Below are 27,935 nucleotides of genomic sequence, written 5' to 3' on the forward strand. Positions count from 1 at the left end.
GTTATATTAGTGCAGATCTTCTCACAGTGGTTTCATTTCAGAGCTAGTGTCTGTTTTAATGCTGGCCATTAAAGTGCAGATCATTTGGCCTCAGCCTCGTTTAAGACGTGGGATATTGTGTGCTTAGTGCTTTTTAGGAGCTTTTGGGCTCATTGCTCATGTGGGGCTTGCTCAGGGGTTGCCAGCAGGTGGAGGGAGGGCTGAGCCCTTCTGCTACCTCCTGTGTTAGGTGCTGGGGTTTGGGGTGATCATGCTCTGCTTTGGCAGCATCGCAGCTACCGTGTCATTTTTGGGGTCTGCAGGGAGGGAGTGACACACTGTGGTGTGAGCTGCGGCTGTACTGGGAGGATGCTGGTGGAGAAAAGGGGGGTGACTCATGCAGCAAGCTATACTAATGCAGTATTTGGATTTGAATGGTGTTTTTTGTTGTTGTTTCTCCTTGGCATCTGTTTTTTACCTGTCTCTTCCCAGTCTATTGACCCTGAGAGCCAAAGGTGGGTGGAAGGAGGAATCTCCTTTTTCCTCATGTCCCAGGTGCTGTTTGCTGGCCAGGTTGCAGATGCTTAGAGGAGGGGAGACCTGAAGGAGGCAGTATCCAGCAAACACTCTGGCCTTAACTTTGTGCAAGGACATTTTTCATCATGGGGAACAACCAAATAAGCCAACCCAAAGAGCTTACTGTACCGTCACCAAAAATTAATCCAGTGGTAAATACCTCCCAGCATTTGCACATGCGCCGAAATGGGGTGAAAGGATACGGGAGCCATGGGGGAAGGAGGAATGGGTCTCCCTTGTCTCTCACAGGAGGGAAGGCAGAGCTGGTGTGAGACTGATTGCTTTTAACAATCCTACCTCCTTCAGGGAGCAGGCTAAGGCAAAGGATTTTTAAAAATAAATGTGCGGAATTGTTTGAAGCCCATTTTTCAATCCATCTTTGAATCAGAGATACAGTAGGCACCGGCATACATAAATTTTCACCTACACCATTTATTCAGCTTGGTTTCTTTCGGATCTGATGCAGGACGGACCTGGTAGGCTCAGATTTGCATGTGAGGGGCTGGGGATGGTCATACTCAGCCCCCTGGGAGATCGGGGGCGGCTGGGTAGGGGCTGCGGGCACCAGCTGTGGCAGCAGTTTGCTGCACATGCTGTCGGGATCACCAGCGCTCCTCTCTCGGGGCTGCTACACCACGCTGCTGTCCCCAGTGAGCCTTGCTGCCTCCATCGGTGGGACCCTCTGTCAATGTTTCTTCATTTGAAATAGTTTATTCCCCTTTGAATCCCTGAGGTGAATAATGGAAAGGAGAACTTTGGGAGTTTTGTTGTGTTGGTGCTTTCTCTGGTGTCTGTATGTTCCAAAATAAATACACAGGTCAACAGCAGTGACCCGAATCCAGCAAATGGCTCTTTGTTGGGCAGACCTGCTAGATATACCACTCAGGACTGACTTATTTTCCTCTTGGTAGAAGTGATCCTTGATGGATACTGCAGGTTTTTAGGAATATCCAGTGTACGTATCCTGTCTGCATTTGCTTTGTTTTATTTTTAGGGAGCCTCACATTTCAGTAGAGGGGGTAGCAGATACATTTTCTGCAGTGCCCATTGTGTTTTCTTTCTCAATTGAATTATGGTATGTTCAAAATCACAAGCGGAGCTGTCATAGCCCCCAGCTCATTAGATGATCTAATATGATGTTTTCAGCGAGCTATCTTAACAAAGCAGACACTGTCTGTGGATTAAAGTGTCACAGAAGCTTTAGAAACTGATTTCTGTGCTGGATTTATTATTATTATTGTTTTGTGTTTTTGTTGTTACTGTTTTTCAATACAGTTCCAGGAAGTCCCAGCCCAAGCCATGGACTAATGGTCAGACTAATATTTTTAAGTCTGTGTTTTACAGAGTTCAGAGAAAGGATTTGATCTCATGCTAAAGTCCTTGTTCCTAGGGCACATTTCCTGACGGCTGTTTATACAAGTTATACACTTGTATATATGAGTGTTTATACAAGCAGGAACAAGCAGAAGCTCCTAGGATAGGATCTCAGCCCAGCAGCTTGCAGAACCTTGGCTTTTCCACTCCTGGTGTGTGCTTCCAGGCAGTGCCTGAGCCAAAATGGTTGTTTTGATAAGATCCTTTCAAAACAAGAAGAGCTATTCAAACCCAAATGGCTGGAGGTGGAAACAAGTGACTGACATCTTCTAAACCAAATTTTCAGAAATAAATGCCTAGATTTTGCTCTGAATTAGCATATAAGTATTAAAATGTTCTTAAAGCTTTGGGGGTCAAACTTGTTGTTTATTCGTGTGTTTCCCTAGGGCGTTATAACCTTAAAACTGTTAAAAGGCAACCATTCTGCAGTGTTTTTCATTCTGATATAGAGCAAAAAACAGCCTCAAAACATGGCATTTTTTCCGGATGGGAGCTGTTGTCTGCTGGGCAGGCCCATTAATTCGGCGCTATCTGCGAGGTCCAGCAGCCTGCACGGCAGCCTCGCCGAAAGCTGCCTAAGTGGCGTCACAAAGTTTTCTTTGTCCTTAAGAGAACGCAATTACATTAAGAAATTGCTTTGAGGAGTTAAACAGCAGTGAAATCTCGAGGTGACGATTTCCCCCCTTTCCGTAAATGCCGCCGTGGTAAGAATTAATTAGCGGGGACATTCCAGGAGTACGGAGATAACCGAACTGCTCCGTGCGAACCAAACCCAACCGTGCGGGGAGGAGCAGGGGCAGCACAGTGACAGGGTTCGCTCCGCCTTTGTGTCCCCATAGATGCCATGGGACTGAGGAGCTGCGGTTGGGAAACGGGGGGTCAGGAGAGCAGAAGAGGTGTAAGCTGGCTGTGGGTGGAGCAGGAGCTGCAGCCCTGGTCTGTCTTGGAGAGCTTGGGCATGGACTTTTGGTCTTGCCAACAAAGGCCGAGCAGTTATGGGCCTACATGAGAAAGTCTCTGGCTGTGAACTGAGGAGAAGCGAGGTGCAGGCAGGTAGAAAGGAAAGGAGGGGAAGGAGGGAAGGAAGGAAGGAAGGAAAAAGAAAGAAAGAAAAAGAAAGAAAGAAAGAAAGAAAGAAAAAGAAAGAAGGAAAGAAGGAAAGAAAGAAAGAAAGAAAGAAGTATACAGCTGAATTAAAAGTATGAGACAATTCCCAAGGAGGGAAACAAGCAGCACAGCTTCCATCGGGGGCATCTACAGCTTGTGTTTTCTTTATTAAAGTGGTGTGCTTATGGTAGGGTGTCAAGTCCGCCGTCGTGCCACATGCATCCTCCCGTGACTAACAAAGCCAAACTTGAAAGTCATTCTTTCTGTCAATGAGAACACCACTAAAATCCTGATTTATTTATTTACTTATTTATTTTAATTAATAGGATATGAACTTAATATCTTCCTTTCTGCCCTGCTTCTTTGACACTGGCTAATGGATTCAGCACTCCTGGCTGGGCTTCGTCCCTCTTGAACCCTCACCATCAACTATTTTATGCAGTTATTGATTGCAGCCCATCCTGGAGCAGTAATCTGGTTTACCACGGCAAATATCCACGTGTTAAAACCAATACATAAATTGGTATTGTTCATGGCACTTGCGAGAACTGAGCAAGTTTAAAAGTTGGTTTAAAGGCAGTTCTTTCCTCCACGTTGCCCAAAGGGGAAGCATTTCTCATGCTACCTGCTCTCTGTGGAAGGGCCACGTCATGCACACTGAGCCATCCAGACCTGTTCTGCGTCTTCCAGAGCAGGTGAAAAGAGTTGAGAGAAAGTGTTTAATTACAGAAGTAGTATGACTCCTGGTAGTCTGGTGCTCTATTCATACACAAAACATGAGTGGCTTTCCTAAAGGATGGACAGAGGCAGACACTGGCAGTCAGATGTAAGATACAGTGTGTGATGGGGAGGACAGCATCCATTTACTTTCAAGCTGGGGAATGACTTCAGCCCATCTTGTCCCTGGTGCTCATTCTTTTTTTCAGCACATCAATATTCTGGGCTGTTAGTAAGCAACTGCCGAGGCGCTTTGGTATCCATCTGCCGGGTCTGTAGAGCAGCAGGGAAGGAAACCAGCACGTGAACTGATGGTTTTGCTGGACTGAGGACAGACCCTGCCGTGCAGAGGATAGGTTTTAGCACTGATGCATGAGACCACAATTAGAAACATCTGCTGGGCTGCTTTGGCCCTTGCTGCAGGAGGTGCCCTCGGTTTCTCCTGTCCAGAGCTCTCTGCCATGCCCCAGTACGCTGCCGTTCGAGCGGTCTCCACTGTTCACTGGGGGTTGCTCCGGTATATCCCATAAGACCCAACAGGTCCCTGCTGCACATGCTGCTCTTCTGCATTCTCTTTATTTTTCAGTCACTTGTCCAGTGCTGGAGCAATGTAGGCAGCAATTACCCAGGTAGCACTGAATGTAGGGTTTGGATGGGGGAGGCAGATGTTTCACTACATCAGGAAGAAAATTGTAAATGTTGATACTCCCTTGAGGCTGGAAGTAGAAATGAATCCTGAATTTCCAGTGAAGGCACCAAAGAGCTTTGCCTCGGTAATAAATAAAAAAAATAAAGAAATCTGAACTAAATCTGCATGCTTATGGGAGGAAGTGATTTTCCCTTTCATCCTATAAAACTACGTCTGATGCCTTCATCTGCAATGGCATTTCCTCTTGTGTCCAAGGATTTTCACCCGTCACATACCTCCAGGAACAAGTGTGATCCACAAAGCAGATGGGATCTGGGGTACTTTTGAAGGAGTGAAAGAGGTTTGCTATGTCTTCTTCTGAAGAATTTCACTATATGAATATTTCCTGTACAACTGCTGCGACCCATGTAGGGTACGTTTTGGGGAGCCACCCTAAATATCAGTCCACAATGTGAGTCTGTGGAGCAGGAACTAACCTATTGTTTAATGCAGAGTCAAGTGGCATGACGGGAAGAGGCTGAGACCATCAGCACATAGCGCGTGCTTTGATCAGCACAGCCCAAATGCTCTGCACATGGCAAGAGGTGAAGGGATCACCAAAGCACCCTGAACAAGGCAGGTCAAAATATATTTGAGTATTTGCTGAGGTTCCTGAGCCATTTACATGATAGATCCTTGTCTCTCTCCCTACTTTACATGATGATTTTGATCTGTTTTCCACAATACGTTGATGTGATGGAGTGTAGGTGAGCTCTAGGTGGTTGCTGTTTTCACCCATTTTGAATATCGCAGGTGTAAATTACTATTTCTAAATGTGAAAGTCACAAATATAAAGCTGGGAAGTAGGGATGGGAGCTGTGCTCTTGCAAGTGAGAAACAGAGGGTGTTCAGGGTGCCCCTGGCCAATTCTCAAGGAATTTTGTTCCGCCAGCGTGTGGGAAAGTGATTCATTCGCCTTGTCCCTAAGATATGCTGCTGCAGTTAAATATCTTTCGGGCTCAGCAGTGCAATTCCCACAGTAGGATTGCAGAGATCAGATTTAAGCTTCTCTCCCATGAGCTATAGGCACCAAACACATTATTTCTCCACCTATTCCAATTTGTGTGCCACCATTTTAAGATTTACAAAACAGAGGGCAAACAATTCAAACGGAGTAAACGCACCCAAAGCTGGTCATTCTGCCTCAGCTGAGGGCACCTTGTCCTGCTCTTGTTGCTGAGGGCTTATTCTCCCCCTCTTGCTGTCTTCGTTGGCCATGAGGAATGGTCCAACGGAGAAATGGCTGCCTTGGCTCAGATTAGGCTTTCTTTATTAAACTCTGCTCTAATAAATTCCTTTTCTGAGCCCATCCTACAGGAGTATCTCTGAGCTGTTCTCTTCTGGCACTAATCTCTCACCAACTTATTTTCTTATACTTTCTTTTAAACTTTCCAAAAGTTGCCTTTGCAACCTGAAAGACAATTTGTCCTCTAGTTCAGAGCCTATTCCCTCTCATTTTCAGCGGCTGTAACCGTGTCCCAGGCTCAGACGGCTCCAGGGTTTGAATTCCTGACCTCGGAGTTTAAAAGCATTGACCTTGGCTGCTTAAGGAGCAGGGCCAGTTTAGTCAGCTTCAGCACGGTTCAGTCTCTGTTTGTTATATGTCCCAGCCTCTAAAGGAGATGAAAGCCAAACCTGGCCCAAAGGTACCAGCATAATGTGCCTTAATGCTGGGACATTCACCCGTGAAACCGCCCAAAGGCTCCCAAGGACAGAGCCGGCCTCGGCGCGTAAATAAATACATTTGCTTTCTTATGGGTAATTCTTTGCTGTAGTTCAACGAAAGAAAACCCTATTTGATTATAAAATGACCTTGTTCACAAGAGAAATAAAATGCTGAGGTGAAGAAACTGATATCTGTTTCCAGCCAAATAAAGGTTGCTGCAAACACTGAAACACTGTCTAGAGCAGCAGTAAAAAAAAAAAAAAGGGGGGGGGGGGATGGGGTTGTTTTAAGTCCATACACTTGTTTTATGTTCACATTTCTATATTTTCTGCTCTACCAGGAGCATCTATTTACCTCCCCTGTCCAGGTAAAAAATGCTTTTTATTGCCACCCATTGTGCAGAAACCTCCCCCAGGTGCTTATGGATGTACTCCGCTCCTCGCTTGGCGTGTCTGCTCTCTGCCTCCTCTCCTGGCGTGTCTTTTCAGATTTATCCCGGTTGCATTTTGTATTTGTGGAGTGCCAGCAAGGCAGCAGCATGGCTGGGGCGCTCCTGCCGCACGCTCCGGGGGTGAGGGGCGCCCTCGGCGGCTGTGCCTCGGCGCTGGGTGTGCGTGGTGCCATCGCCGTGGTTGTGGGACCTGGGCCTGCTGCTGGCTGGCTCTGATGGGATGCGCCTCCCGTGCCTCCAGCTGGAAAAATTGCAGAGATCTGTGTGAGCGGGCGGAGGAGCGAGGCACGGTGTTCAAAATGCACAGTTAAGTCTTTTAGTCAGGGCTCCCGTGCACTGCTGGCCTGGATGTCGCCGACTGATTGTGTTAATGCCGTATGTCAATAACTCAGCCCGATGGTAACGAGGAGCAGGGGATCCATCGCTTCCTCTCTTTGCTAGGCATTTGGTTATGTTTTGGTCTTCCTGTTAAAAACTGTGTCTTCTGCCTGCCTTGAATTTCCCATCTGCATATCTGGTCTGCTTGTTCCTGTTTCCCCTTCCCTTCCCGTGCATTTGAGCTCCCCCGTAGGACGCAGCATTTTCACACTGTGGGCGTGCTTACAGTGTGTGACCCCATCACTTCTTTATGTTTGCTTCAAGAAGCTAAACAGAGCAAACTCTTTGACTTTCTCCTTGGTAAGCCATTTTCTCTCTCCATCAGATTATTTTCTTGTCTCTTGCTCAGGCTCTCCACTTTTTAATGGCCTTTTAAGCACGTGGACAGTAGGAGCCATGCCGGCTGGTGTTGCTGGTGCTGCTCTCAGTGCTGCGCTCACCTCTTTTCTCCCACTGCCTCTTCCCCAGCTGCTCACTGCTGTGCTGGGAGCCCCTGAACTGCTTGCCCATGACGATTACTCCTTTCTCAATGTGACCTGCAGCTTTCAGAGGCACACGGAAACGTTCACTGGAGCAGCTCCAGTGTCAGACCAGTCACCACTGTTAGACCATGCCAGCCATGACTGCTTTGTTGTAATACTCACGTAATAATTGTGTGACGTGGCCTTTTCACCAAGGCAAGGCTCGTGACCTTCCTAGTCACAGATTAAACCACTCAGTACTAATATTCCTGGAAGTTAATTGTAATCAGCCCACGTACTACATCCCCAGTGACATCCCTCCGCAGTCCAGGTGTGTCCGTCAGCCGTGTGGGGCAACACTGGGGCTTTGACTGCAGAGGTGTGCAGTGTTAGGGTGTGCGTCCTGCAGGGATCTCTGCTTTCCGTTCAGGAGCTGGAAAAACTGCCCTGCCATGGGAGACTTGAGTAGCTCATCCTATTTAATTTAGTCAAGAAAATAAAATACGTGAATTAGTTGTATATGTAAACTTTTGAGTAGTCAGTTTCCGAAAGCAAGCAGAAGATCTCAAAATGAAATGTATTTTTTGAATCACTTGGGCGACTGAGATATGCTTATGGAGTCGGATTCATTGCCAGAAATCTCTATATTGAGCTGGGATGTCTTCTGAAAAAGTCTGTATCTTCCGGCACAGCACCGGGCTGTGGATCTGACACAGAAACGCTGGAGTTAAATTCTGGAGCCTGTCAGAGGCACGGGGTCACGGCAGCTACTTCTGATCGTCCCTTCTGTTGATAGACACCATGGACCTCAAACTGTATCCTGACAGTCTGTAGACTCAAGGGGTCCCAATATGTTTCACGCCTCTAAATATTTCACCCCCACAGGCAGCAGATGTGCTGATTTGTTAGCCACCGGAGTGACTCGGAAGCTGCCGGGGCCGTGCCTTGCGAGGGGGAACCCAGCGGGGCTCCCGCGGGGCGCCCGCGCAGCCAGCCGGGATTCAGCTCCACCACTGCGGTGCCACCTCTGCGCTAAGCCTCGCAAAGCAGTTAATATTCGCCCCGTTCTTGTGATTCTGGGTGTAGATGCCTCTGTATCATTCATTTCCTCTTTGTCAATATTAACTGATGTGTTAGTGATTAAGTTCAGCTAAGGCATTATTGCATCGTCATTAATCATGACTACATCTGTCATAGAAGTCATTAGAAAGAACCCGTCGCAGCTATTTTTATACCCCATTTAATTTTCATGCAGGGATCGCATTTTAATTCTTGCAATGTATCTTCACAATGATAAAAATTTGCATATCTTCATTCACTGAAGAGGATCTATTAGCGCAGGCACAAACAAAAACCCTGTTGCTACCACGGGGTTTCTGTAGGAACCGGATTCCAACGTCTACGTGTTTCTGCCTACACACATGTACTACATTAAAAGGAATCACTTCACAGGTAGAATTACTACCCTGGACAATTCTAATTTGTTGGAAATTAAACATAAGTGGTTGATTCTGGCTGCTACATGACATAAATTACTAGCAAATTGCTCTGTAAGATTTCATTATAAAGTACATGCTGTTGTGAATGATTTGCTGCTTTAGTCCCGAACTTTTATTTGTGTGCCAGTGCTTGAAGGACAATGGCAGAACTTAACTTTTGTTTAAAGCCACAAAAGTCTGGAATTGATGCTATTTACTTGTCTTACTTGACCTTTTAAATCTTCTTTTACTTTTATCCAAAAGCCAAGTGCAAGACACTTTTCAAAATGCACTTGTTGAAATGCATTAAGGCCTTGTATTAAAGCTGCACAGTATTTGTAGTAAACGCAAACCAAACTTGAATTAATGGAGCTTTTCCTCAGCTGGTGCAAAACGCTGAAGCGCTGCTGGCTTTTGCTGAGCAATAGCAGTGCTTAAATATAGCTCCTGTGAGAATAATAGTTCTGAAATGGGATGAGAGTTCCAAGGGGAAGAATTTATATTCATAAATTGTTAAGGCTAGAAAAAAACTTCATCGCTATCTTCATAAAAGTTCACTTGGCAAATCTTGTTTTAAATACCGTTCTGCTGTGCATGAAATAAGCCTGTGGCTAGCGAGTTGCACTGAAACTTGGAGGCTTTGCTCATCGCCCTAACATCACTGAGCCCCAGCCATTCTTCCAGTATCTGAGTGCAGGATAACTCAGACACCTCTCACGGGCACCTTTATATTTTTGAGACTTATCCAAAGCGCAGGAGCCATTTTTCCTACTCCATGTCCTGGTCCTTTGCTATCTCTTTCTTTGGCCCAGGGTGGTAAGGAGGAACTCAAGGGAGAAACAGAGCCACAATGGTCTGTCTGGTGAGATGGCCGCAGAGAGAATGGTAACAGACCTGGCATCACTGCTCTGAGCTCTCGGAGATATTTGGTCACAGAGGCAAAGCAGAAATAACCCGGTGCTACGCTGTCCCTTGGCTGTCCCTGGCATGGCAGCCTTGTGCTGGATTGGCCTCAAAGCCCGATGCTCTCGCTGTTACAGCAGCTTCCCAAGTTTTCTGTCCACCGTGGATCCTGAGCTGCTGGTAGGAGCTGGAGCTGGAGCTGCTGCTCCTGGCCCTGAGCAACCCCCTGGACTTCAGGCCTCCAGTAACGCAAGCAGCAAGGTCGGGGCGCATTCAACACGCTGCAGGCTGGAGAGACTGCGAAGCAAATCAATGCACCCGTTAGGTATGAGAGAAAGAGAACGAAGGGAGGCGCTGGGGCATGCAGGCCGTGCTGTGCACCCCGTGGGTCCCTGCAGAGCGTCGGGGTGCCCTGCGCCCACCCGCGAGGCTGCGGCACTGCTGGAGGCGGGTGGGCAGGGGCTGCCTGCCGCGGGGAGGGGGTGCTGTGTGCCGTGAGGGGTGAGGTGCTTACAGAGACAGGGCAGCCTTAAAACCCAGTTGGTTGTACGAGAGGGCGTGCGTCAGGACGGCTGTCTAAGCCTTGCCATCCCAAGGCTTTCTGGAGAATTTGTTGGCATTTCTGGCTTTGCGCGACGAGCTTTATCTACCAAAGGCAATCTGTTCTGCTGGGAGAATGGCTTTCTGCTTTTAATTTACTTTTGCTTACATAATGAGGCTAATAAAGAAGCACTGTTTTCCGCATCCAAGAGGAGTTCATTTTGTGGTCCTCTGAGGGAAGCAGCAAGAACTCGCTGCAGAAGCAGAAATTACCTTAGACGTGTCATTTGAAGCCAATGGTTTTGGTCGGGCTGTCTTTGGTAAGCAGTGCTGATCCCACTATGGGGTGTTGCAATGAAGCACCTTCATAATTTAGGTTCAGTACTAGGAAGAAGTGTTTCCAAAGGCTGTGGGTTCTGGTAGAAGCCTGGTTTTGTTGCAAGAACCGTAAGATCTTCTCCCATGAAAGACTTAGTCACCGGGAAATGACCTTTCTGCAGAAATGTGGTTTAAAGCAGGGTGCCTACCTGCTTATTATTTTGTCACCCGAGATTTCTGCTGAAGCATTTCTCCCCCCACCCCTTTTAATAGTGCTTGTTTATAGTGCCTGGTTATTTGGGGGTTTTGAGAATGAACAGCTGAACAACACCTAGCAGGGCTGCTCTTCCCTTTCAGTCATTAATATATATGTCATGTACCATCGTCGTCCTCCTTTATCTTAACCAGATTTACTCATTTTAATGCCACTTACCATGGCAGGCCTTTTCATGGCAAGGGAGCCGGGCTCCTCCAGCGCACGCTGCCCAGCACCACAGCCTCAGGCTGCTCTCGCTGCCTTCCCAGGCATTTTTTCCACTGATATGGGAAAAAGCAGGAAAAGTCTCCAGCTAGCGTCAGGTGTGAAATTAAGTGCCTACAGTGAAAGTAGGAATATATCTTTTTTTGGAGCTCTGAGGAGAAAGTTGCTCCTAATGAATGGAATGACACACCTTACCGAGCCAGGGAAAAGGGAAAAAGGTGCAAGAAACAGAGAGAGACCATGGGACTGCTGCTGAAATGATAATAACAGTTCCTGTGTCTAATCAGGCCGTTATGTTGGCGTTTTCTTTAAAGTCACATTGAATCTCTAGTTTCTCTCCAACCGAGGAGCTTGCATTCACTGAATAAATATCCGAGAGGCTGTGAAGAGATGTGAACGGGGACACATCGTTTCAGCAGCAGGGAAGGGGATGGTTTTATCAACAACCCTTTGGGTAGTGTGGGTCTGGCAGAAGGCGATGTGACGAGACCACCCCGAAACGCCGCGGAGTTACGCCGTGGTAGGACCCTGTTAGGTGATGGTAGGACCCTTTTAGGTCTGGCTTCGAGCTCATCTCCACGCACGTCAGCCCTTCGGTACCTGCGGGAAGTCTGCTCCGTGGAGAACAAGAGGCAGGCGGGGGAATCTTTCCCTCATGTCTGAACTTAAAATGAGTTTTCTGGGGTCTGACGGGTCTTCAGCGCGTTTTTTTCAGAAGCTGTGCCTCCACTTCTAAGCCACGTGTCCAAAGCTGGGGCACTCAGCTCCCGGTGCCTGCAGCCTGCCCAGCACCTCGGCCTCGTGAAACGGTGCCATCCAGCTTTTGTTCTGCACCGCCGCGTTGTGGTGGGATTGCAGTGTCTTTTATGGGTCCATAAAACACATGGAGACCAAGTGCATGGCTGGCAAAACTAAATACAGCACAGACCTGCCTGCAAAGCTGGCAGATTTTGTTTGTGTACAGTAACTTCTCGGCTTAAAATTGCTCCACAGCAAGCACAGAGCCATTCCCTTCCCATCTCTTGTCACCTGCCAGTTCTCTGCGAAAGGGCCACCAGTGCTGGCACCTGCTCTCCAGAGATGTCCTTGGTCCCGGGGAGGGGCAGGAGAAACTCTGGTGCCACGACTTGCCTGCACACAGCACCGAGGCAGGGACAAGCACACGTGGCTTAGGGAGATCTCCACTTGCGTTCTGAGTAGACTTGGCAAATGAAATAAAATGCCTTCAGTCAGTAACCTAACCGTACATGCATGCGGAGGAGGAAAGTGGTGGTGTTGCCAAAGAAATCACGGAGCCCATGCCTCTTAGGGCAGGTGCAGGACCCCTGTTAGATGCTTCCTGCTTGAAATCTTTAAAATGCGAAGGGTTGCTGTGGTATCATTCAAGATTTATTTTTTCAGACATTGCCATTTTTACTTCCTAAAATATAATGAATAGCAGCACAGCCCATAAAAGATCATCAGCCGAGTAGGCTTTGTTGAAAGACTGTGGATTATACCAGCTTCTTGGCTTTTTACAGAAACTCATCGTTATTCAACAGTCCCATTCTTGCGAGAGCTAGTCAAATAAAGCAAATAATGATTTGCAGATATGTGGGCAGATTAATGTTACAGCTTAACTCCTAAGTTATTTCGTGTTTGTTTACTCATTTGAATATTTTTCACTTGCAAAAGTTCCACGTGTTCTATCACAAATATTGAATCTTGTAAAACTCAGCGCCGCTGCGTGATCCTTGCTGCTCGCTCTGAAAATGCATTGTCCTGTCAAGGAGCCAAACCAGGACAGAGGCATCAGCCAGGAAAATCCCAGCCACTGTCTGCAACCAACAGATGCAACTGGAACCACAAAATCAGATTTGTCTAATTCTTGGGAGTGATGAGGAGGCTTCCATGAATGTAAATCCTTCTGCAAACCACCCGCTAACGTGCACTGCTGCAGCCGGTGCAAAAAAAAAGATAAAAATAAAAATAAATAAATAAAAGGAAAGGAAGAAAAAAATTTACAGCAAAATCTGCCTAACTCCAAGTCCACCTAATATGAAATTCAGCCCTTGTTAGACCTGAAATTTAGATTAGCTGGAAAGCTGCAAACTCCGTCTGAAGCTGAGCCTGGCCCACGCTGTCCCCTGCGTGGTGAGGTGTGAGAACCGATCTGCTCCCGCAGGCGAGGCAAGGCGAGGTGCACAGCCCTGCGTGCCAGGGGAGGAAAGCAGCTTGTGTCGTCTCCTGGCTTCATGCAGCTGCCGTCTGCACCCAGGAGGTGAGCTCGCTTCCCCCCACGCTAAGTGGAGCTAGCCAAACTCATCCGCACGCGGGTTTCTGTACTGATGTATTACCCGGCACGGCAAGACGTGGGTTTGGGGTGTCCCACCTCTGTCACAACCCAGTGGAAGACCTCAGCCCTCCTCTGGTTTTCCACCCTGTCTGTCCCTATCCTTTGAGCACCCCGTCACAGAGAGGGGTCTCAGCCTCCTTGCTCTTTGGAGTGCTGCAACAAATACTGCTCCCGAGCCTGTCTCACCAAGAAGTGCTGGAACACAATTGCTTTCCATCCAGCACCTCCTTGAAGCTTGCTTTAGGGTTTCCTGATGCTCTGGGGGAGTCATGGCTCACTAACACCTGAAACTCGGTTGTGCAGTTGGGCTTGACATCCCCTGTGAGATACCTCCTCCTGAACACTGGCCGGAAGTCAGGACAAGCTTGGGAAATGTCAGAGGTCCTTTTTTCTTGCTGGTTTTACCCTGTTACATCCTCTAGGATGTCAGACAAGTTTCCCGTGACACTGGTAGCAGTGCAGCTTCCCCACCACGCTCAGTTTTAGTATGGTAAAAGGAATATGGAAAGCACCTGGAGTGGTGCCTGCCAGTGCTTTGTGCCTCCTGCCACCTCTCCAGCTCTTGCAGAACGCCAGCTCGAGGTGCGTTGTCTGATTTATACTGCTAGGTGGCCTGGAGCACACAAACTGCAAGTTTTTTGCTGTGAGCATCTGTTGTTAGACCTGCTCCACAAGAGCATTCAAGTATTCGATTTCTTTTTTCCAAAGAAAACCACTATTGGTTTTACTAAGATCAGCTGAAGACTAATTAAAAACTGATGAGCTTTGGCTGATCTTGGCTAAGTAGAAAATAACAGTTTGATGGAAAATAAATCCTTAGGGAAAGTCAGTTTTCCATTCAGATGTGTTGAAGAGAGTTTTTGTTGACCACTAGCAGTAGAAACTGCTATAGAACATTAATTTTACAACAAATATGGGAAAAAAAAAAGATAGGTGATGTGTGCAGCAGAGTGTTTCTCTGGAAGGAGCTAGATTCAGAAGTTTTCCCATTTTGATATGTTATTTCCAACAAAGATGATTTTTCTACTTGAAATGTTTCACCCTTCTAATGAATTGCCATCGTTTTGTACTTAAATATTATTGTAGGAGTCTGGAGGGACTCACTGCGTCACCCTCAAACTGCACCTTGGGGCCGAGCGTTGCCCTTCCCTGGCCTCCTTCGCAGCGAGGAAATACCAAATCGGCCTCCCTGCCTCCAGAACTGCTGGAAAGGCGTTTGCTCAAAGGCTTAACCTATTTGTCAATTAAAGTGTCCTCTGCAGAAGTTCAGCTGCATTAGGACAAAAAGCTATTAAAAAAAAAAAAAAAAGCTAGGAAATGCAAGTAGATTTTTATTTGTCCGACCCTTTGTACAAGGGTAGGGCCGATAAATTTGGCAGTATGACCTAAAATAAATAGATCCAATTAACTTGGTGGCTGCAATGCAATCTTCAGCTTCCTCCTCCTGGCTCTCAGAGCGTGTGCGTGCTCAGGCGATGATGCACCTCCCGTTCTCCTGTTTCCAAAGCAATTACCACTTCTAAGCTGAATCTGGTAAGCACGGGGGATTGCCAGGCTCGGAGGAAAATATTTTTGCACTTGTTACTGCTGTCATACGTCATTTATGAGCATGTTAGCGGATAGTTGGGATCGCGGTTGTGGTGGTGCCACGACAGCCGTGTTACTCCGTGGAGCAGGTCCTGCCCTGCAGCGTGAACGTAACCGAGGCAGAGACATGGCGCTGGATGCGTTCGCCTGGGGAGATGGACCCAGCAGCACAGCGGGACTGCTGCCACGGTCAGCACGGGGCTTGGTGCACTCGCAGCCAAGTGGGTAGGATTTCAGTAGGATTCCAGTCATCCCCTTAGTTTTTTAACATATGTATTTATTTTTCAGAGTTTGAAAGTTGATTTATTTATTTTAAAATACTCCTATTTTCAGTTATTAGTCAGATCTTCTTGTAGAGAAAATATTCCTCAAGTAGTTCTGCCACTGACAAAGATGTTTCCTTTTACTTTTCCTTTTTATTTTTAAATAAATAATTTTTTAATATATTTTTATTAGTCTCACAACGAGAAAGGGATCTCTGAAAACTGCTTCAAAAGGATTTCTGGCACAAAAGACAGAAATTAAGCAAGAATTCTCAGTCAGATCTTCAGCTGACCATCTTCTTCTACCATCAGTAGTTGCATCTCTGATACAGTGGGTAGTTTTTGTGTGTTTTTTTTGTTTGTTTGTTTGTTTGTTTCCAGGGGTTTGTTGGTGTAGGGAAGATGCTGCCTATCCTAATAAGCTCTTACTATCAAAAATGTGATTCAGAAAGACACCTCATGGAATCACAGAATTGAATCATCGAATCATTAGGGTTGGAAAAGCCCTCCAGGATCACCTGGTCCAACCACCCCCTACCGCCAATATCAGCTACTGAACCACGTCCCTAAGCACCACGTCCAACCTCTCCTTGAACACCCCCAGGGATGGTGATGCTACCACGTCCCTGGGCAACCCATCCCAACGCCTGACTGCTCTTTCTGAGAAGAAACGGCTCCTTATTTCCAGCCTGAACCTCCCTCATTTACCACTGTTCCTCATGACTGCAGTGGTCCCAAGATAAAATACCTTGTCCCTCCGGTGCGTGGGAGTCTAATAAGCCCCTCTGGAAGCCTGGGCTGTGGCAGGTGCCGACGGCAAGCATGGTGTGTTGCAAGCTGGGTTTTGCTTCGAACAAAGCCTGGTCAGCAAGGGCCTGGCCAGGGTTTGGCCACTGCTTTGGGCCATGCTCCGTGCCAAAACGTGCCGGTTCCTGTGCCTGTGCTGGCTGCAATCCTGCGGTCTTTTCCCATACGCAAGCAGGAGCAGCCGGGATGCCCAGCAGCCACCTCCCAGCACCAGCACCACTCCCGCGGGAGCATGCTGAGGCTTGGTGTTCATCCCTTGGTCCAAACGGTTCAGGAAACTTCGGTGGTGTCACAGCTGGAAAGCAAATTTCCATGCAGATAGTGGCTTCCTTGGCATGCCACGGGTCTGTGCCCAGCACTGGTTTGGGAATGCACACCTTCAGGCTGGTTTTGCAATTCTGTTTTAATTCACATGTAGGAGTGCAAATGATTTTTTCCAAACATAACATTTTCATTTCGCTGAATTAAATCCATTACCTGAGGTTGTAATAGCCATCTCCCAGCTTCGGCTGGAAAATTGCTGTTGCCATTTTCACAGGGATCGCAACCATTACGTATGCACATGTCCTAAAGCTCTCTGGCCATCTGATCTTCTCGATGCCCTGGCCGTTAGGTTTCGCTCTGCCACCTCCACATTGAACTCAGGAGCTAAGTAAAACCACAGGTTAGACTATAGTGTATATTCCAGAAATATTATTTCTGGTCAAATTCATTGGAATTTTCTGTCTGGTTAATGGACAGACCCAGATCTGTCAGACGAGCATTGTGAGAAGTTTTCCATGGCATCAGATAAGTATATTCATGATTCTTTTTTGCCCAGCCCTTCAACATTTTTAGGATCTCTCATCTCCACAAAATTGAGCCTACGCTTTATGTCTTCATTTATTTAATGCATTTGCTTTCTGCAGGTCTGTGTGGGAATAAATGGAATATTACGTCAAGTAATCTCAATTCTGCCACCAAGCCCCACACTGGTCTGCTTTAAGCTGTACCACTATTTATTGTTCATAGGGATGATTGTTATTTTTTCAAATGGCTCGTATTTGATTTTTATCTATCCAGAAAAATACAGTGTTGGTTTAGCTTAAAAAAGTTACATGCTGGGTTTGAGATGCTCCATTATTCAGCTACTTCTGGAAGTTGTTGGAGGCATTTTCATGGAGATCATGCCCTGCCTGTGTAAAGGGATAACAGCGGCTGTAAATCATTCAGGAGTTATAAAGGCTGAATAATTTACCTGTCTAGTCTTGCGTAGTGCTTCCACCGTTCTCATATCTGAGAGCACTTTTATATGCTGCCGAGAAAGGACTGACCGCTGCAGGTGGATAATTATCCTTTGTTCCTCCCGCCCCAGATTGGCAGCACCACGAGAGGAGCAGGGCGCAGGACAGATGGGTGCGGGGTGCTCGGCATGGCACACGCCAGCAGGGTAGCGAACCTGGGTGTCAGAAGGGCTGAGGGCTGGCAGGGCAGGCACCAAGTGCTCTGATTTAGGTAGTCCTTGATGGGCCAAAGGCAAAGGCAATGCTGCGGAGGCTCCCAACAGAGCCGACGGGCAGCTGGAGGAGCTGCTCCCTCCCCTGCTTCCCAGGAGAGGGGCTCGGGGCCTGAGGACTCGGTGGTTTCACCGGGGGGTTGGTGGTTTCACCGGGGGGTTGGTGGTTTCACCGGGGGGTTGGTGGTTTCACCAAGCAGAGGCACAGCACAGCAGGGCAGGCAGGATGGGTGGTGCTGTGGCTGCCAGCTCCCAGCCACGCTGCGTGGCGTCTCCTTTGCCCCCGGGGAGATCGGTGGGCAGTGTTTTAGCAGAGCCGGGTCGAGAGCAGTTTGGTGGTCCCAGCTGAGCATTCATCCAAATCCCCCAAAAGCGAGCACTGCGCGAGCGGGTTTGCTCTCCAGCCCTTGACATCAGACTGGCGGCTTCTCCACGGTAGTCAGGAAGCTGATTTGAATTTATTTCTTGGTGTTGTTTTGTTTCCTGCCCTGTTAAATAAAACCAAGTCGGGACCTGGAAAGCTTAAAGCGCCATTTCATTTTAGCTTTCAATTGCATATGAAAATAATCCCCGGAACAGCTAGAGGCGCCCAGAAAGAACAGCTGGAGGATGGAGAGACGTGGGAATAACGACTGCGGAGGGGTGGAAATTGTGCAAGGCTTTGCCAGCATCATAATGAGCCCTGCAGTGCAGATGAATAGAGCGATCTTTCCCCAGCATGGCTCAGCATCCAGCGATCTGCTGGAGGCTGTGTTCCCACCACCGGCTCTAACAGCCGCTCGTAGGCGTATCGGCCCTGCCTGGGTCCGATCCTGCTCTGACTGCCTTCATGCCTTTAACTTCCAGTGCAAAGCATGGCAGTGAGCTGCCCGGATGGCTGCAGAGCTTTGCCTAGAGAAGTAGTTTCTGTTACTTGGCTAAACCTGCTGCACCAAAGGGGCTTCACCAGGCTTCACATATGCAACAAAACAGGACACCGGCTGAATTCCCAATGCTCTCGAGCCTTAGCACCAAGTCCGTGGAGCCTCTAGGAGCAGAGCTTCTCCGCGCAGCCTTGCCAGGGCAGTCTGCAGAGCTGTAAATCTACCACGAGCACACAGGCTTATTTTCTGCTTAGGTTCAGAACAAATGGTGCTGGAGAAGGGTAAAACCCATTAAAATATTTGACTAGGCATTATATATGATGTATTGACTCTGTTGGTCTATACAAGCACATTTCAGCTAGCAGACTTCCATGCATCTCATACTGATGTATTTACACATTTATTAATGAATCAGTGTTTGGTATAAAAGCACACAAGCCCCATTGCAAACAGCATAATGTGTAACATCTACTGTGTAATCTATGGAATACTTGCTGCCATGCCCAGATAACAGAATGCTGCCTCTGTTGGAAGTTAAAGAAATACCACAGACTTTTCCTGAGAGTAATCTTTGGAGCCTGGGAATAATATATCAGAGGCACGGGCGTAGACACAAAATAAAATTTAAAAAATTGACTGCTTAGTCCAGCCTTCATTACTAGGTACGATACAAATCCTTGCAAGTAACTTTCCCTCACAGGCAAGCACGCCCTCAATAGCTTAAAAAAATAAAAGAAAAGGAAGGAAGAAAGGCTGGCTTTTTAAGCCGGAATGACTCTGACTTTGCACCGCACATCCCTCAGGCGATGAAGTAATTTACAATATGTTTCAATCAGATATTGGAAGCGGCACTTGCTTAAATCGTCGCGGCTCCGCTGGCATTGTAAGCGCGCGGTGGCTGCAGCCTGCTCCAGCCCTGCTCCCGGGCTGGGACGGGCTGGTCTGCAGGCGAGGAGGACATGAGCAGTGCACGTATTTATTTGAAAGCTGTTCATCTTAATCAAAACGTGCCAGCTTTTTCTTTTCAGCAAAACGTTTACTTTTTACCCAGATCCAAATAAATACTGAAAAGCTGCTGATCTGATATATGAAACCCAGTAAGAGAAGCGGTGTTGGAGCCCGGCGACTGCTGCTGCAGGAAATTGTGAGCCACGGAAAAAGCTCAGTCCCGGTAGAGTGTTTCTATGCAGAGGCTAAGAAAAGGCTGATAACTTGTCTTTGGGTGGATTTGTTTTGTCGCTGTGTAATAAAAGACATGATGGGCATCACAGAGGCTTTTCCGGCCTCCCTGTCTGGGTTCGAGCGCTTCAGCAAGGAGCAGTGTCTCTCTGTCTTGGGGACAGACCGCGCAGAGGTGCTCCCACATCGCTTCCCCACGTCTGCCCCTGCCTCGTGTCCCTGCTCCCGTGGTCGCCCATCACCGCAGGCACCCTTCAGGGCTGGGTTCTCGCGCCCACAACACGAGGCCGGGTGAAGATTCCTTGCCCTGGGATAAGATGGTGCTACCTGAGCTGATTTCTCATTTTCTGGTCTTGTTCCCTCTGGTGCAAATCCTAGCCCAAGAGCATGTAAAGGTTGCTCCTTCTCTGTAGTGGACAGACACCATTGCTGGAATAGCATTCCTAGTGGGTGAGTTAAATAAAAAGTGGCCACCAAGGCGACAGAAACTGAAACAGAGGCATCAGGTTTTATTTATTCCTGTTCCTAGAGTTTGGAGAGAGAGACAAATTAATTTGCTTGCTTAGGCTAGAATACAAATTGGAGAAATGAAACTGGCAGGTGAAGTCTCTGCTCAAGGTCACGCCGTCTAAATAAATTCACTGAATTGCAGGTTTTCTCCTTAACACATCTTGCTGTACAGACCGTGCTATGATCCGCACCATGGAGAGCAGCTGTCCAGTCTGAAACAAACAAGCATCCGTGCTGCCATTTCTCTTGATAGCTGGGGAGACTTAATTTTCCGTTTTGTAATCCTTACGACATGAAAGTACTTGGGCTGAAAAATTCATTAAACTTTTATATAAAGCCAGTTTTAACTTCAGACTGTTTGCTTCCCAAAGATAATTGTTTAAGAGAATGAAGTGTACTCCCTTTGCGGATTTTCCATATATTTTTCAAAAACTAATACTGGAATTATGAAAGATAGGAATAAGTACAGCAAAGTAAATTAAATCAAATTGCCGAAGCCTTGGGGAAGAGCTAATGCAAATGAATTAAACACATACAAGTTCCAAACAGCTACGCAGTAAGTTTCCTTCTGAGTATCTTTATTCTCAGAAGAGATACCCAGGATGCTCCCACCTTCGCTAGCTGTGAAGTCACGATCTTGTAAAACCAAAAAAAAAAACCAAAAAACATAAAAATAAACTGTTAGCACTGCCTACAATCATATATTGTAGTTTTTATCCTTCCTTTCCTTTTCCATTAAAGTTATTACCTGTAAAAGTGTAACTCTGAAATGAGCAACCAAAGTTAATTTTCTTTTTCTGTCACTGGGTGTCATCTGCTCATGAATAGATGGAGAGTCTGTAGTTTAAAGACTGTTTTGACCTTAAAGGCAGGGGAAAGTTTTATTTAAAAGCTTTTTATAAGGCTAAAGTATCTTATGAGTAAATAAAGCAGGGGAGAAAGAAAGAGAGGACTGAATACCAATATGACAGAAGTCATTAAAGCAGAGCTGCCGTGGAGAGGTGAACAGAATTATTGTTCACTGAATAGGGTGCATCGAATGGAAATAGCAAAACAAATGAAAAGAGATGACATTATTATGAATTGTAGACAAGTTTTGAATGTTCAAACATGACAGAGGTTCCAAAAGCAATAGGAGAAAATGATAGCAAAATCATTCATTAAAAGCTATTTAACAGACACACAACTTTCAGAAAGTTCCTGTCCCCGAACTCCCCGGTGCTGGCTGTGCTCTGCCTCTTCCCCGGGATCAGCAGAGGATGCTGAGGCAGTCCTTGGATCAGAGAGTGTTTGACCACCCCTATGTTGTATTTATTTGTAGGATAATCTGCGTCTGGTTTGAAGGTGGTGAACATTTTACCGGCTTTTAAAAGAATATTATGTTGGCTCTGGGAGTAAAGGTAATAGGGCTGAAGAGATTTTGGGTATGGAAATCAGCATTATCACCACTGAAGCGGGAAGAAAACTTGGAGAGCCTAATTCTCCGGGAGGAGAAGGGACTGGACTGTAGTAAATATTGGGGAATTTGAGTAGTCATTTCTCTGGGATCTGTAAAATATCAAGATTCAGAAGATATTTGGAAAGAATAAGCAATAGTAAGGCAGAGTGGTTAGAGGGAAATCGAGGGAGAGTCCATGAACGGCAGGTTTGGCTTGATTAGCTGAATAGCTCTCCCTTGTAAGAAAGTTGAGATCTGGCACATCTTATTTCTGTAAAATAGCTCTTATCTTTAAGCCAACAATTCCCTGCAAAGCTCCTGCCGTGGGAAACTATTAGCGAAGCTGGATAAGGTGGAGGAATTGTAAAGCGAGGGCAGATGAAGGCACTATTGGGTCGTGTTGAAATGGCAAATGTCAGGCTGGAGAGAGAGGCTAGTGGAATTTCTCACGGATCGATCTTCCTTTGTATTCTTTATTCTGTACCTGGGCACAAAGAACAGTCACGCGCTGATGAAATTTTCTGATGACACAAAATCGGAGGGTATTACCAATGGGAAGAAGGCTTGCGGTACTGAAGATTTAGAATTTCGGTCTGTTATTTGCTGTTATCTGTAGCTGTACTGCAGCCCACGTACCAGCTAAGGATCTGGCCTAAGAATTACCCACACCCACGTGATACCTGACATGCAGTTTACCGCGTGAGCTGACCGCGTAAAACCACAAGAAGGGTCAGGCTGGGATCGACGGGGTTTGGGACTGGCAGTTTCCATATCACTATCTTCTTCATCAGCCGGGTGTTAACGGAGTGTCAGCTGGGGTGGTTGTCCTCAGGGCTGTTTGTCTGCCACTTCGTCACCCCGTACCAAGCTCTGTGTCCTGTCTCTGATGCTGTTCACCCCTTGTGCCTCTCTGCTCACTTTGGTCCAGAACTGTGGAATTGCTCTCCCAGTCATTCCACATACAGCTTAGATTATGTTACGAGATAAGTGGTAATTACTGTGGGGAGCTACAAGTACGGTAGCTGGATGTCGTGGGCTCTGAGCAGTGCTGTCTCCAAAGCTTACTTGAATCTCAAGCATTCTGTGTTCATCGGGACGTCTCCTCTAAGCGAGAGGTGATGAGCAGCAGTGCACGTGCAAGTGCGGTTTCTAAATTACAGGAGCTGAGGGAATCTGTTTACAGCGTCCATTATGTAGGGAATTAAGTATCAGGAGTCTGAAGGTTAGTGATATCTCTGGTGGAGATACCGATCAGTGAAGGACCTAAGGACAAGATGCTCTTGAAGCGATAACTGTAAGAGCTCTTTCTGAAGGGAGCGCCGCGTGAACTCTGTGCAGATCCTTCTCTTGCAGCGCTCATTGGGCATTTTACGTTTTCTGCCTGTGAGACACACCTTTTAACACGGATGCAAAGATCGCATGTATTTTACTGGCACAGGAAGCTTTCAGGATTTCTTCTTTTTCATAGGCTAAAAAGTGGGCCGTGTTTTTAAAGAGGCAAAATGTCATGTCGCTGCTTGCACCCACTTGCAGACGTGAGACGTGAGCGTGCTTCCCATGCACGTTGCCTGTTCGAATTAGCTGTGTGTGGTGGCTGTGGCTGGGATGGGGCTCACCTCTCCTTTGCTTATTTTTTTTTCTCTTTCTTTTCCCTTTAATTAAATTATCCTTGTCTCAACCCATGAGTCTTTTTCTTTCTCACCGTAGTTCTCCCCCCTCTCCCTTTGAGGAGGTGGAGTGAGAGAAGTGCTTGTGCTGGAGGTCAGCTGCCCAGCAGGGTGAAACCTCCACACCGTGCCAGCATTGTCCTCTGCAGGTTGCCCTTCTTTTTTTGCAATGATTAAGTTGTCGAAAGATAAATGAGATGGTGAAGTTAGGTTTTTGCATACACTGCATGGTATCTATATTTTATTTATTTTGTATTTTGCTAGAATCAAAAGTCTGTCAGAGTTTGTAACCACAAGTCTATATTATTTAAAATGCAGTTTAATTGAAGTCATGGGAAGATGGCCCGTTCTGTGCTTACTGGAACATCAAACCTACCACCTGAGTGGACAGCAGAGCTACCCATACGATTATATAGATCTGCTGAAGCCTGAAGGCAGCTGCTGAGGGAACTATGTTGCTTCAGCGATCCCTCTGCTCTCGCTGCAAAGTTGGATCCACCACTGAACACAGAATTACTGCCCTGAACCCAATGCCAGGGCAGTTGTTGCCTTGTACACTTTGCCTCCACTGAGTCAAGGTTTTTATTTCTTTTCCTCCCTCTTCTCCTGGCAGAAAGCCCCACGTCCCAGAGCTGGTGGCTCCCCTGTGAGGCTGAGCCTCGTGTGCACGCGCCTGGGACCTCCGAAGTGATGGCAGGGGTGAAGCAGCACAGTGTCTGCTGGACTGTTTGGGTTTCTCTTTAGGCACTCCGTAGAAAACATGAATAAGCAGAACACAGTGCCTTGGGTGCACACGTTGCTGTTACCTATTAAGTTTTGCATTGTCATTTCTGGGTTCCCCTCTTGTGAATGCGGTGCTGCAGCCTTCCCACAGTTAACACTGCTCCTCTCGCTAATACAAAGCTCCTGCCCCCCCCTCCTGTCTCCCGCAGACCCCCCCGCCGTGGAGCCGACCTTCCTGGAGATTCGGCAGGGCCAGGGCCGGAGCATCACCATGAGCTGCCGGGTGCTGAGGGCGTACCCGACGCGGGTGCTGACCTACGAGTGGCGGCTGGGCAGCAAGCTGCTGCGCACGGGCCAGTTCGACGTGCAGGACTCCACCGAGTACACCGTCAGCAGCCTCTCCCGCGACAGCTACGGCATCTACAACTGCAACATCATCAACGAGGCGGGTGCCGGCCGCTGCAGCTTCCTCGTCACAGGTAGGCTCGGCGGCATCGTGGTGCTGCAGCGCTGGCACGAGTGGGGGCCGTGGACTGAGTGCTCTGCGGCTTCGTGTGTTGTTGGGTGCTGCTGCTTCTGCTTCAACTCGTGCATTGCCTGAGATAAGTCTTTCAAAGCAGGTTCATAGCTGGAGGGCATCTGGTTTGGATTCCGGGGAGGTTGGTAACAAAATAGGAGATTTAGCTTATTTCGCTGGTTCAAGGATAACGTTTTTTACATGTGAAATGTAAATATCCTTCCTCTACGGGCATCTGTCAATATGCTTTTGAAATAGTCTTGAGAGAGTCATCAGGTAGCAAATTTCATCTGTTTGAAGTTTGCAATAAGGCATGAATTTCTTCTTCTCTGTTGGTACGCTCAGTGAGCAGGCAGACCCCAGTCCTGAGGAACTTCATGCAACCCAGGTACAGAAGGGTGTTGAAATGTGCTCCTTGCCTCAAAAAGCTAAAGTTCCGTGACCCTAATACACAAGATCACAGACTCGGGGCAGGTGTGCGGCCCCTGCCACGATCTACCCATGCACTGGATTTGGACATATTTTATGTCTTTTATCATCAATATCCCCTATTGGACCTGAAAGTTTAACTTGTTTTTTAGAAACACAGGTCTTAATTCTTCCTCTGTTGGATGTTAGTTTCCATGGCTTGAAGCCGCAGCTGCCTGGTCCTGCAAGCACCCCCTGCCTGCAGCAGGCACTGGGCCCAAGCTGAGGTCCTGCTGTAGCTGGAGCCACATCAGCTCGAGGCTCCCCATCCCTCTAGGCTCGTTGACCAGACTTTGTTTAGCATCACGGGAGGGAGAAAAGCTCTTACATGAGGCATCTCCTCCCAAGGTCTGAGGTGGGACAGGAACCCCTTGTTCATTTCCAGGCACCTGCTCAGCGTGGGCACTTTCCAGAGGCCGGCATGGGCAGCCCCAGCCTCCCTAGGGATGCCGGAGCAGTAGTCCCATTGCAGCGTAAAATCCCTCCCATCAGCTTCTTGGAAGGAATAGTAGGAAAAGAAGCCAACAAACAATGACTTCAGAATATGTAAAAGAGAGCTATCCTAGAAGAAAAGATGGCCCATCTCAGTAAGGATTTTATTCTTCTTTACTGACCTGGCTCCAGCTACAACCAGACCTGAGCACAGCTCCCTGAGCCCTGCGATTGTTTAGGGTGATGGGTGTTATTACCAGTTTCACTGCTAAAAGGGCAGCAGAAAGGTCATGGATTTAAGTGATGTGCCACAGGGTTCTTCAGCTCCCTGCCCCTGGGGAGTCTCTCAAACACCTCTCAGGGACCCTGCTCTGCTCAAGCCCTGGATGTCAGGGGAGAACCACTATACACATCTGTCCTGGGAGCAAAGAAAACATTCTTGATTCAGCTCCCCAGCATTTTTCAGTTAAACTTGGTTTTATTGGGGAAAAAAAAAAATTGTCCTGATTTAACGTGAATGCTTTTTTTCTCTTTTGGATGTAGTCGGTTGGCATCTTATTTGCAGGGATTACACCAGGGCCAGCAGTGTGCGGCACAACTGTGGTAGGAACAAGTAGAGCAAGTACCCGGTGACTGATGGCTCTACTTCTTTCTAAATGTAATCAAGCCTTTGGCTAAATTATCATTCAGAGCCTGCTTGGAGGTATTTTCACAGCCACCGGCTTCTCCAACTCTTTGGAGTTTAATCCAGAAGGTGGCTCTGAAGGAAACCAGAGAAAAAATCTTTTTCCTCAAACGAGTGAATGCAGTTCAATTTGCTGTTCATCACTCTTTGGACCCGATACTGTAGAAACCTATTCTAAGGCAATTATTTTGCCAAGACTGGGGCAATTTGAGTGGCTTTCTGTGATTTATTACCATGCCAAAGCAAGGCACATAACTGAAAATTAGTACTAAAATGGCTTTATGATACACTCTGTCTCTCATCCCTCCTGTGCTTTGCTCATTTTTAGTCCATACCATTATGCGAATTTATGCTGCGTCGTTGCGTTAAAGATGCTGAAAGTAACCCTTTGGGTTATGACTTCCGTGCTTTCCTCAGTCCTTTAAGGTTAAATCCCACACGCTCATATTTAGTAAATATATTCTCTGACACACGGAGTTGAAACTGCTCCCAGGGAACGGCAGCAAATGTGTTCTGCTCCCAAGTCTTATCAGGATAGATGAAACTAAAGCACTGGGGAATGGAGAAAGTGTAGAAGAAAAATGACGAAATGGTAAAAAGGAGGTTTACATTCACCGGGAATGTGATTACAGGAAAAAAATAGGGCACTTGTTTGACACACACACAGAGAAAAAAGCCAAATAAATAACCTGTGGCAGGAATCTGGCAGCAGTGGCGCACTTTGGGTGTAACCATGGGAGTCGTCGTAGCCCATTTTCCGCTGTTTTTATTTCCAGGTTTTCGTGTAGTAGCAGAGTGCTGCAATGCTTACGTTGCAAGGGCTGCGGAGAGGCATTGGTATGCTAAGAGAAGGCTTTTCAGCACAGAACTGAAAGCGCCTGCATGAAAAGATTTATGCCGGCCCTAGAATTTGCAAAACCTGTTTTTATTGCACTTGGATTCGGAGCCAAATTTGAGAAGATGCAAGCTAAATAAATCACATGTGGAAAAGGGAGTTGATTTATACCGGATGGGCCAACCTGAGGCAGATTTAACCTGCTACTGTCTTAAAAATAAATGAGAACATACAAGCAAAATTGTGGGAAAGCAAGGATGAGTTCACCCTGCTCGCAGCTCCACAATCTATGTGTTCTGTTCAGTGGTTGATGGGGCACATAATGCCCAAAGAGCGACAGAAAGAACATTTCAGTCAGTGTGTGATTAAAACCCTGCCAAGACTGGAAGCAAATTGAAAAGAAAAAAACCCTCGGATGCAGAAAATGTCATGAATGGCGCTGACTATTCGTAGGGCTTCGTGCCTGTGGAGGAAGGACCCGGGAGCAGGAGGGTGCTGGTGACGGAGGCAGTGTCACCTGCTGGATGCCGCACGGTGGGCACAGGACTTCTGTCCCCTGGGGAAGAGGAGTGTGGGAAGAGGCACGTTTTGGGATATAAAGCTGTCTTCACCTCCCCTGTGCTCTTCCCAGTGATGTAGTGGTGGGCTCCACCGCTCGGGGGCAGCCCTGGAGCCTGCCTGGGCCAGATCCTGCCCCTGGGCACCCCGGGGACACTTGTGGACGGGGACTTGGGCCTCCTCGAGCCAGGGGAGGCTGAACTCTTTATTTTCCAGACTCCTAAGCTCTCAAACACGCAGTGGTGTTGCTGGCGGAAGAGCTGGTTCTGCAGCAGGGGTCGTTTAGCAATACTCTGCGCACCCGGGGAGCTGTTTAGGATTAAGATTATCCATAATTGAAGTTACCTGACGAGTGTCAGCATCGCACTTTATCTTCAGCGGCTGATAACTTTGGCAAGCTTTAACCACTTGCACTGAAATCTGTCACGCTGCTGCCTGCCTCGGGCTGAATTGTTT

General features: G+C 47.3%; 1 protein-coding gene and 1 long non-coding RNA gene across 5 annotated transcripts in view; one reads left to right on the top strand and one right to left on the bottom strand.

Annotated features, from left to right (window-relative positions):
* MDGA2 (MAM domain containing glycosylphosphatidylinositol anchor 2) overlaps nt 1-27,935 on the top strand; it is a 324,296-nt gene that overhangs the window by 228,958 nt on the left and 67,403 nt on the right. For all 4 annotated transcript variants that reach the window (XM_080592726.1, XM_080592727.1, XM_080592728.1 and 1 more), the window contains one exon: nt 24,194-24,463. In XM_080592726.1, coding sequence (XP_080448852.1) covers nt 24,194-24,463 — 270 coding nt within the window. The remainder of the gene's footprint in view (nt 1-24,193; nt 24,464-27,935) is intronic.
* LOC308195392 lies at nt 8,252-24,183 on the bottom strand. The gene is made up of 2 exons (XR_013951455.1): nt 13,901-24,183; nt 8,252-13,524 (listed from the first exon to the last, which is right to left on the bottom strand). It is a non-coding gene; the product is annotated as an uncharacterized lncRNA (long non-coding RNA).

The sequence above is a fragment of the Anser brachyrhynchus genome, assembly GCF_964034855.1.
Source record: "Anser brachyrhynchus genome assembly, chromosome: 5".
NCBI classification, from domain to species: Eukaryota; Metazoa; Chordata; class Aves; order Anseriformes; family Anatidae; genus Anser; species Anser brachyrhynchus.